This window comes from Quercus lobata, chromosome 11 (genome assembly GCF_001633185.2).
Source record: "Quercus lobata isolate SW786 chromosome 11, ValleyOak3.0 Primary Assembly, whole genome shotgun sequence".
Taxonomy (NCBI): domain Eukaryota; kingdom Viridiplantae; phylum Streptophyta; class Magnoliopsida; order Fagales; family Fagaceae; genus Quercus; species Quercus lobata.
Genome location: NC_044914.1, coordinates 29,866,583 through 29,877,194, shown reverse-complemented (window position 1 = coordinate 29,877,194; position 10,612 = coordinate 29,866,583). Strand labels below are relative to the sequence as shown.

Genomic DNA, 10,612 nt, shown 5'->3' with positions numbered 1-10,612 from the left:
GAGATTTGTTTTGGTTTGGGAGTCTAAACCTAAACTCGACAATGGGTTTAAAGCACGGCCCAAAGGCTATTGGTGAAACTTTTGAGAAATTCACCTTATTTATGCCTTGGGCCTAGGTTAGGACTGGCAAAGATTATGGGATGACACAAAACGTTTCCTACAGTAGACACATCAGCATAATAGAAAATGCCTACTGCAATAAAGAAATAGCCCAGTAGTAAAATATTCCAGCAGTAAAATAAGACAAAACAGAATAAACCTCTAGCTGTCAATTATTTCATAAATTAAAGAGAGTGTCTATATCTCCAAAATCATCATCTGAAGGATCCATTCAAAGAAAGTCCTCCATTATAAAAACATGAGGAAAAAACTCTATAGTAACAAATACATTATAGCCTTCAATAGTAAATGAATAAACAAATAGTACAGGGTCCATTATAGCAAATAATGGAGAAAGTTTAGTGTGACATAAAGGGAGAGAGAGAGAGATTCCAGTTAGCGCAGCAAGATCATTATTATGCTAGGATATACTCTTGAAGATAGTATATTTAGTGAGTAGTGAGGGTTATTTTGGTAGCATGAGTAGTGAGAGAGAGCATTTAGCAAAGCTACTGGGACTTTCTGCTGGGGGATGGATGAGAGCTTATGAGTAGAGGTGTGAGGGATATTTGTGAATTGTCCTCAACCAATGAGATTAGAGCATGTATTAGGCTAATGACCTTAGTTGTCTGCTGCTAGTATCAAAGCTTCCTAGGGCAGATTGTGTCACCCCAAGCCAGGTGTCAATCTTGGAGCTCTTTGTTGGAAACTTTGCTAGAGATCTCCTTGGTGCCCTCTAAACCACATTTCCCTAAGTTTCTTCATTAGGGTTCATGTGCTTGGTTTATGAACCAAAAAATATACATTTTTGGCATGCAAATGAGTTGTTTATAAGTGATTCCAGAAGCTTCTATGGTTTGTTCATGGTTGCCCCTTGTTCTTTGACCGATTGTGTTAGAGAAGAGAGAGAGCATGGCTGGCTTCAACCTCACAGCTTTATGTCTTGTCATCACAATTTTATGTCATATCAATAATCATGAAAATTAGCTTGCCAAGGAAGGGTGTAAGCTCAATTGGACACGTGTCCTTTTCTGATCTGATTTGACAAGTTGAAAGTGATGGTAGTGGGTCCCAATTGTCAACTTAGTCATGTTGAAACTTGACTTGTGGCTGGTCTAACCATTTTAGTTATTCAAGTGAGCTTTAATGTAGTTAGAGTTTCTTATGGAAAAAAATAAGCATAGTTCTCATAAATTTTGTAGAAGAAATAGTTTTGAAATATGGGTAATATGTCATAAGTAATTTATGTCTCCCATGAGTTAGGGAGTTTAGTATATCAAAATATGTTTTTGCCAAATAATAGTTTTGGGTTTTAAGCATAATATAATTCTTTTGCCAAATAATATTTGGGCTTTGGTAGAATAATTGTTTGCCCAATAGTTTTGGGTTTTTGATAGAAGATGTCAAAATAAAGTTGTCAAAATATTATTGAGCTTTTTGTAAATAGTTTTCAAAATAATATTGGGCTTTTTGTAAAAGTTGCTAAAATAATATTGGGCTTTTTGTAAATAGTTGTCAAAATAATATTTGGGTTTTTGTAAATAGTTGTCAAAATAGTATTGGGCTTTTTTATAAAATGTTGCCAAAATAATTGGGCTTTTTGTAAGAGTTGCCAAAATAGTATTGGGCTTTTTTTAAGAGTGTTGCCAAAATAATATTGGGCTTTTGTAATATTTTGAGATTTTGTAAAAATATTGCCGTGTAGCAATGGGTTATGTAAGAGTGTTGTGTAGCAACAGACTTTAGGATGCCATGTAGTAACGGACTTAGTAATAGTGCCATGTAGCAACGAATTTTAGAAGTGCCGTGTAGAAACAGGTTTTAGTAAGAGAGTTTTGTTGGGATTTTTGGGTTTTGCCCATAAGGTAAATGAGTTTGGGCTTTTATAGAGATGGTATAATTTTGTGGCCCAATTTGGTAACGGTATGATAAGTACTTGTGTAGGCCTAAGTTGGGTAATAATATGTGAGAAATATTGTGTAGGCCCAAAATAATTTATGGTGCTTGTATGAGAAATATTTGTGGGAGCCCAAGTTGGGTAATTATATGAGGAATATTTGTGAGAGCCCAAGTTGGGTAACATGTGGGAAATATTTGGGTAATATGTTGGAAATATTTGTGGGGGCACAAAATAGTTTATAGGCTTGTATGGGTATTTTATTGAGTGGGCCAATGAAATTAGGACCTGAAAAATTGTACCTCAATAGACCTTTAACATATAGACCAATTGAACCAAATTATCAGAAAATGGGATGTGCTTGGGTGAAGACATTTGATTGGTTAGCATCCAAATATTTGATCATTCTGCTATGGACTCATCTGCCCTAGACTATAGGATTTAAGTTGGCAGATAATACTTAGGCTTTATAAACCATGTCTTTTGTTTATTTTTCCATTAGGATGATGTCAAATAAAAACAAATTACTATATTTGCTAGATGTATGATGAAAGGCATCCAATTTTATTTTTAATTCTCATTTGATCTGTCATCCTTTCTTTCTACATAGATAAAAATCTCCTGTGGTGGAACTTAATGCTCTATAAAACATTGAAAGAGAATCGCAAGCAACATATGCAATTAGTGCTTCCTAAGTCCAACACATTCTTTTGAGTTTTTTTAGTTTAGTGACAATTAGTGCTGCCCTTATTTAACTTCAGGTGAATTGGTGCTTCCTTCTTCTTCTTTTTATTTTTATTTTTTTTATTATTGAAGTCATTTGCAATTTATGGAGTTGAGGATAAATGTTATGTTAATGGAAAAATGTATTGATGCAACATATAACTAATTTGTGAATGTCATTGGTATAGATTAAGCAATTATGATTGAAAATTCATTTGCAATTATTTTTTTTTTGAATGATAAACACTAAGAAGGTTTTACTTCATGTTATGACTTTTAATAAGTTTAACATTTTACTTAACATTCTCATATAATAGCTTACAAAGTTATCCACCCATCGTGTGGGTACTTTGCCAGTTAAATTAGTAAGAAGACCTTAGCCTTTAAAAAAAAAAACTATAAAAATCTCAAAAAAAGCCCAAAAGAAGAGTCTTTTTTATTTATTTATTTATTTTTATTTTTAAGTGAGAAGATAGAATGATTTATGCAATTTTGAAAGAAAACCGTCTCCTCAAGAAAGCAATCGTACGACCACTAGCGTACATTGCTCGTCCCTAATGGGGGGTGCCACTATGAATCTAGAACTCAGAATTGACTTGGGGACTGAGGAAAATTATAGCTAAAAAAAATCAGAACTTCAAAAGATTTGGAAAAGGCAGTTTCCACCCAGAACAATCTAGGCTTTTCTTGAACTAGGACTCTAGTCTATGGATTAGGCAGAACACCTCTTTACCATTGTGATATAATTTTGGACCAGTTTCCTCAAAAACTTTTGGGGGAATTGCTTTCTCAAGGATTTCCCTCTCCAATTGACACAATTTACATACTTAAATTAGAAAGATTAGTACTGCCGTTTATCCTCAAAAAAAAAAGAAAAAAAAAAAGAAAAAAAAAAAAGAGAGATTAATAAAACAAGAAAGGAAATTCAACTCCACACCAACTGAGCAACTCATGCGGGAATTTTAATAGTGTTCTAGTAAATAAGATTGGGTTATAGGTGTTGGCTTAATTGTTATTGAGGAGTATGGGTTTGAACACTTTCTATTTAAAGACAGAGAGGCTAATAGACACATTTTGTATAAAGTACAAGTAATATGAGTGTACTGTAAGTATTGGATATTGGGCCCAAGCCCAATGAGCTAAATATACTTACATAAAGGGAATTTGGAGTTTAGAGGATGTTCATGTTTATTCCCATGTGGAGAGTAGTTTTTGGTAATGACCCTCAACCACTAGATCACCTTTCAAGTTTCCACGATTTATAATGTTTGAAATCAAATTCCTTGTATATATTGTAGGAACAATGTAGGCTACATCTATAACAGGGTACTCTATTTTAAGGGCAGAGTACTCTGTTTATATCCATTAGCTAGAGCATTTCGAGGTTCAAGAAAAATAAGACCATGTTTGCTTTTTGACAAATCACTATATGGTTTAGTCCAAATCAGTGGTATATGTAGTTTGACACTAGCATGATATTAGGCACAATTACTCTAGGTCTAGAAGTGAGTATGATAGTTATGTGTATCACAATTCACAAGCTCTCCAATGAGATAGTTATAGTTATGTCTTCTTTTGCTGTATGTCGATGAGATGCTCATCGCAGCTAAGATCCTGATTGATATAAACGTGTCGAGGACTCTCTACTTTTAGTGGTGAGGTTGTGATGAAAGATTTTGGTGTTGATAAGAAATTTTTAGGAATTGAAATTCAAAGAGATCAAAAAACAGAGAAGTTACATTAAGAAAATACTAGTACTTCAGTATGAAGTGATCAAAGTCAGTGAGTACTATTTTAACTTTTAACAATTATGTGAGTAGGATGTTACTTTTTTTTTTTGGATGGTGAAAGGGCCATGCCTTTGACTAAAAATCAAATGCATAATGAGATAACCACCTATATTAGAGTAAGATTTCACCTTTAAGCCTTTCATAATTTAATATTCCTATATTTTTAAAAGTTGAAGTGCCTACTAAATATAGTAAAATTTACGACAATACTTATTGGTTGGTTCAGTCTTTTTATTACAAACAACACCAATTGTTTTCATCATCACAGTGGCCATACTTGCAATTTCTATCACCATCTGGCTGCTTACATATCAAATTGTTGCTAAGATTTGCAGCTACAACTTTTTTAGATCAGAGAGAATAGTAGGAAAGCCACCTATCCACCATGGCAAAACACTCTCTAGGCTTGTACTCTGGGGCTGTGTGACCCCCTCCCTACATGTACAATTAGAATAGGAAAATAAAAGGTCAACTTTAATTATTCTTGCATAACATAACATTAATGGAGAAGAAAAATAATCAGGGCGTATTTTTCATGCCTTAACCGTAGCAAAAGTCATATGGTATAAATTCTTCGTAAAGAACCTTGTGTACCTGTGTCATAATAATAAAGTAGCTTTATTTCATACAGGCAAAAAGATAAAATTTGACAATAGTGCTAAAGATATATTAATTCCAAATTTTAGATACCAACCCGGCAATTTGGCCCTCAACAAACCATGGCTGCCAATCATCTGTGATAGTCATATTGAGGGATCTGATCCATTCTTGGGTGCCAACATATGGAACACTCAGGTCTTGGTCTCCACTGTGTGAGAGGAGAAATACTTAGCATGAGGAGTTAAAAAAAATGTCGAACATAATGAGGCTCACATTATTATGTTCGACTCATTCTAACAAATTATGTCAGGCTTTTTGAATTTCAATTTTCAACAACAAGAGAATAACACATATTATTAGCTTCTCTTTAACATTTTGTGTCATGGTCCAAATGAATATTTTCACCATTCGAAAAAAGAATGAAAGAAGAAGAAGAAGAAGAAGATAAGTGAACCAAAAAGCTTAACTTTGATATAATTTCAACGAGACGCTTTAAATATAGGGAAAAAATAAAAGGAGAAAGGGATGTTGTGCATCATTGTCACCTGTAAATCAGAGATCGGTAGGCAGTATTTGTGAGATTTCGATGATACTCAATGGTACTTACAACATCATATGTGTAGGACAAAGTCTTATTACATCTAAACCAGCTCAATTTTGTTCCCTGCGTGTCATCATAACAATATGATGAAGTGATCCATTCGTTTTTGGATTTTGTTAACTATTAAGTGTAATGGTACAATCAGTGTACCTTCCGGATGCCAAGAGCATTTTGTACATTTTCATCATTAGCCCAAATGTATGAGAGCACATAATTATAAACCTGCAAAAGAAATTTTAGGAATTTACTAGACAGTAATGTAAAATTAGTCATGCATTTTAACATGAGATAGAGAAAAAGCAATTTACCCGGCACCATAAGGTAGGAGTTTGAGACCACGAAAGGAGTATATCCATAGGGTTTTCTTCAAAAATTGCTTGATCCCATCCTATTCCTTTTGATTTTGGGGAAATTACAGGACAATTTGGTTCCAGAATGTTGGCAGGATCAAGTTTTGAAATGCACTACAAGCACAGTCATTCAGCCAGTCACACTGAAAGTGAAAGATGAATATCATATGTTATTTAGATATACAGAAGTAGCGATTTTTCTTACATCTGTGTAAGCTTGAATATCTTTCAGACATTGCACATTTTCTGGATCTACCCTCACATACTCGCCATGACAACTTTCTTTGATTGACTGGAAATTTAAGACATAGCTGTTAGATTATTTGTTAGTCTTAATCGTCTAATGTTATCTTTGATGGAGGGTATACAAGTATGAGTAATGCAACATACACAACATTTTTCAATACCAACTTCTACTGAAGTGGTAAGTTTTTTTATTTTTATTTTACACCATTTCAATCTGCCACCACATCAGTTACATAAACATAATAAACTCCAATTTTGCATTTTGGGGGGAATTGAATTACCTCGTAGAGTTCATCAGATATAAGTGCCACACGATGAGCATACTCAATTTGTGTACTAACATCACTACGTCGATCTGTAACTGGGTTGCCAAGACAGTATCCCTGTTTTCAATTTAAACGAATCTTGATTTATTTGCTAGTAGAAACCAAAATCCAGAAGACATTTGAATGAATAAGATAGAACTAGCTCTTGTGATCCAAGTTGTGTGATAAAAATTGTTTACATTTAGCTTCATGAATGGCACATTTCCAACAGCGTTACCTGCAACGATGTAAGATAGATTAAAATTAAACTGACCTTTATGATAATAGAAAGGGGAAATGGATGCAAATAAGAAAAAAGTGTTAACTCTGATTGTTTTGAAGTTAACCACTCGTCCTATGCTTTCTCTGTAACCGAATTGGATTGGATTTGATACCAAAATTGGGTTATCATAAGTCATCACAAATTACCATTATGTATTTCTTGAACGACGATTGGAACAGTAATGCCTGAATATGAATCGCCACCAACATAGAGTACATTTGTCAAGAATTTTGGGTGATCCAATAGCCACTGTGACAGATCAAAAGTATTAGCTAGCATGTGCTTTTCACCCCTCAAGGAAAAAAAAAAAAGGGCTAGTATGTGCTTTAATTTTATATGAAAACTATGCAACGGGGGAGAAGGGTTAGTTCATGACTGGACCCTAGAAAACCTTGAACTCTGAAGGTGAAGATTTGGATTCCACCAAAATAATAATAATAATAATAACATAAGTACTAAAATTTTTATTGATAGAAAAAATTACAAAAAAAAAAACCTATTCTTAAATAAATCTGAATTAATTTTCTACCACATAAAGAGTTAATTTTGACCAAAATACTTTGAAAAACTCTTCAAAACAAGAAAATTAAATCATATTCTAGAAAATTTCGAAAATTACAACACAACAAAAAATAAAATTCTTTCAATGACTAGTATTTACGTCACAGGTTAGGAGAGCAATTGGGTGGATTTAAGTACAACAAAAGTAAAGTAATTGTCATAATAAAACCTGCCTGGGTAATCTTAAAAATTTATTTTCCATTTGCTAGAGAATTTCCCGTTTGATTATAAAGAGAGGTGAGCGAAACGAAAATTTTTCATTATTTTGTAGAATTTCACTCACCTTCCTCAAGAATTCATAGGTTTGTGCTGCTGATAATGTATCTGTCATATTGTAACCTTGGGAGGTTCTTGAATAGGAGAATCCTGTGCCAACAGGAGCATCCAAAAATATAATGCTAGCAACCTGGAAATAAATCAATAATCACTATGATTGAAGTGGAGCCGAAAGGAAGTCTTTACAATCGAAATCACCAGTTACATTGCAAAGAAACCGATTCCACCCATAAAAAAAATATAGGAGTATATGATGACATACCTTTGTCCATGAATATTGGTTCAATTGGAATGTTGGTTCATTCCCATCGAAATTTTCGTAATTAAATGACAGTGGACCTACATTACAGTGCAAATTATCAAAAAAAAAAAAAAAATTAGTCTACAGATTACAAATTTTTTTTGCTGATTAAGTTACTTTATATGAAGGTTATGAACATCGTTATTCAATTAGACACTGTTAATGAACATAATTCCACATCAAATAGTGAGGGTGAGAAAGCATTTTAGAATTATAGGCCATAGAAGTAGGCTAATAGTAGCTTAATACCATAAGGAATAAGAAAAAAACAAAAGGAGTGAGAACTGATAAGTCAAACCAATTTCATAAACCAGTCCCGAGAAGCCAGAACAACCAGGGCCTCCAGTAAGCCAAAGCAGCAGAGGGTCCTTCCTTGGATTCCTCTCAGATTCAATGAAGTAGTAAAATAGTTGCACATCATCTGCTTCACCCACCCCCACATATCTGAGAATTAACAGAGATGCTAAGCAAAACATATAAATCCAAGCATATATAAAACAGAGAGAGAGCTAGATAGAGAGGAAAGATGGCATTGCAATATGACTTACCCTGTTTCAAGTTTGAATGGAAGTTTACCAGGAAAGCCAGGTAGAGTCTCGACAATCGACTGGGACTGGGCCATGCACAACATAGAAAATGCAAGCAGCCAAAGCAAGGTGATGACAGTGGAGCTGAACATACTTTCAAACTTTTGCTGCCGTGCTGCCATGCCTAAAAGTTATCCATTCACATCATAAGAAAAAGTATTTATCAGAAGAATAATAGAGATCATTCTTTTCAGGTTTCTTGAGTTAAATTCATAAAATTTAAAGACATATGTGCAAGACAAAAACAAAGAAGATGTGAGTCATTTATTGAAATTCAGACACATTTAGTAAGTAGTTTTGAATATCCATGCTGAAGAAATGCATGTTACCTCTTTGGAACTTGATGAAGGGTGACTTTTTTCGACCACGAAACTTGGGAAACTAACAAATTTATACTTATAGTAGCGAATGAGATTTTGGATAAGCAATTAAGCAATTTATTTTTATTTTATTTTATTTTGAGTATAATTTTTTTAAAGGTTTTCATGTAATTGTAAATATTAAAGTTCATAATTTTATATAATATAATACTCCAATTTATTGTTCTCTTAATAGGAGGGATTGACCAAAGAGCCATGTACTTTAACCGACCCTACTTGGTGTCTAATTATAATTAAAAAAAAAAAGAAAAAGAAAAAGAAACGAAAGGAGGGCAATTCTATTGAGATTTGAATATGAGCCCCTAGTGTTCTTACGGGCTTATCTCTTACCTGTTAATTGAGAGATGTCTATTATACTATTTCTGGCGTGCATATTAATTTGTGCAAAAATTCTTATTTATTTTAGTTTAAAAACTTTTTTTCAATTTTATTTAATCATTTTTAAAAATACTTACATTGGATTATTTGTTCTAAATTCTATTTTATTAAAATATTAATTTTTCTTGATTTTTTAAATTGTTTTTGAAATGCACAACAACACTTGTGTATATTGGCACAAATAATGTAGTAAAAATGTATTTTACACAATAAATATATAGGTTGATGTGAGTAATTTTGGGGGTTAATTAGGTAATACTTGACATTTATACCATTTTACCATAATTTATGCTCAGAAAAAAACACTTCAAATCTCCAAATTGACCTATGAGTGGCCCTTTTTGTTCTTTTGTTCCATGATATATATTTTTTCAGTAAAAAAATGAAAAAGGAAACCTCCAAATTCTATCTACCTGACAAGTTGTTATGAATAAGTAAAAAAATAATAGTGGTAAACTTAAATAAGAGAACCAGAAAAAAATTACCAACTCAATTTTAAAGTTTTTCTTAACTATAATGAAAAAGTAATTATAGGTTTACATTTCAGTAACAATTTAAGTTTTAGTTAGCTTCTGCAAAAAAAAAAAAATAAATAAATAAAATTAATTAGCTTATAGCCTTATTTTTACTCCTAAAATATGTAGTCATGTACTGGACCATAATCATCTGACAAAACAGCAACATATGTGTCACACATCATGACATGAGGTCAAATCTGTCCAAATAAAGAATGATAGACCTTCCAGTCCTATCTCTATTCTATGGGTTTGTCCAAAAAAATTAGATACCATGGTCCTCTGTCACTGGTTCACCTTCCAGTTCCAGATTTCGAGTCACGTGCATGAACTGCTTCCTTTTCCAACTAAATGTCCGAAGCCTGAAGGGTAGAATGGAAATATGATGGTAGATTGCCCCATGTCCCTGACTGTTGCTAACTTGCTATCCAGGGCGGAGCCACATGTATGAGTTCGGTCTCTCCAAATATTTGAGCTATTTCAATAATACTCTTAAAAAATTGTCTAATTGATTTAGTAGTTATAAAGAATGTTTTTTTTTTTTTTCCTCACATTCATTTTTTATTGTAAAATATGTTCTTATGCTGTTAAATTTTTGGATCAATCATGTTTTTGAATATTTCATTAGTTCAATTGAATTTTTTTTTACTCACTTTGGTAGACAATTTGATAACTTAAATAAAAAATGAAAACTTTAAAAATTTACTATGAAGGATACTA

General features: G+C 32.8%; 1 protein-coding gene across 1 annotated transcript; it reads right to left on the bottom strand.

Annotated features, from left to right (window-relative positions):
• Positions 1 to 4,635: 4,635 nt before the first annotated feature.
• LOC115969138 (serine carboxypeptidase-like 7) lies at positions 4,636 to 9,057 on the bottom strand. Its single transcript, XM_031088707.1, has 15 exons — positions 8,949 to 9,057; positions 8,581 to 8,743; positions 8,331 to 8,476; positions 7,994 to 8,070; positions 7,739 to 7,861; positions 7,041 to 7,143; positions 6,812 to 6,849; positions 6,588 to 6,689; positions 6,266 to 6,352; positions 6,019 to 6,174; positions 5,861 to 5,932; positions 5,655 to 5,773; positions 5,204 to 5,317; positions 5,049 to 5,103; positions 4,636 to 4,944 (listed from the first exon to the last, which is right to left on the bottom strand). The coding sequence occupies exons 2-15, from the start codon at positions 8,739 to 8,741 to the stop codon at positions 4,861 to 4,863; spliced, it is 1,437 nt and encodes a 478-aa protein (XP_030944567.1). The 5' UTR covers positions 8,742 to 8,743; positions 8,949 to 9,057; the 3' UTR covers positions 4,636 to 4,860.
• Positions 9,058 to 10,612: the final 1,555 nt, after the last annotated feature.

Excerpts from the sequence above, each read along its gene's own strand:
- LOC115969138 (XM_031088707.1), bottom strand. The coding sequence starts at position 8,741 with ATGGCAGCACGGCAGCAAAAGTTTGAAAGTATGTTCAGCTCCACTGTC. Across the intron at positions 8,477-8,580 it reads CCATTCAAACTTGAAACAGG|ATATGTGGGGGTGGGTGAAG; the intron begins GTAAGTCATATT and ends GTTAATTCTCAG. Across the intron at positions 5,104-5,203 it reads GTTGAGGGCCAAATTGCCGG|GTACACAAGGTTCTTTACGA; the intron begins GTTGGTATCTAA and ends ATTATGACACAG.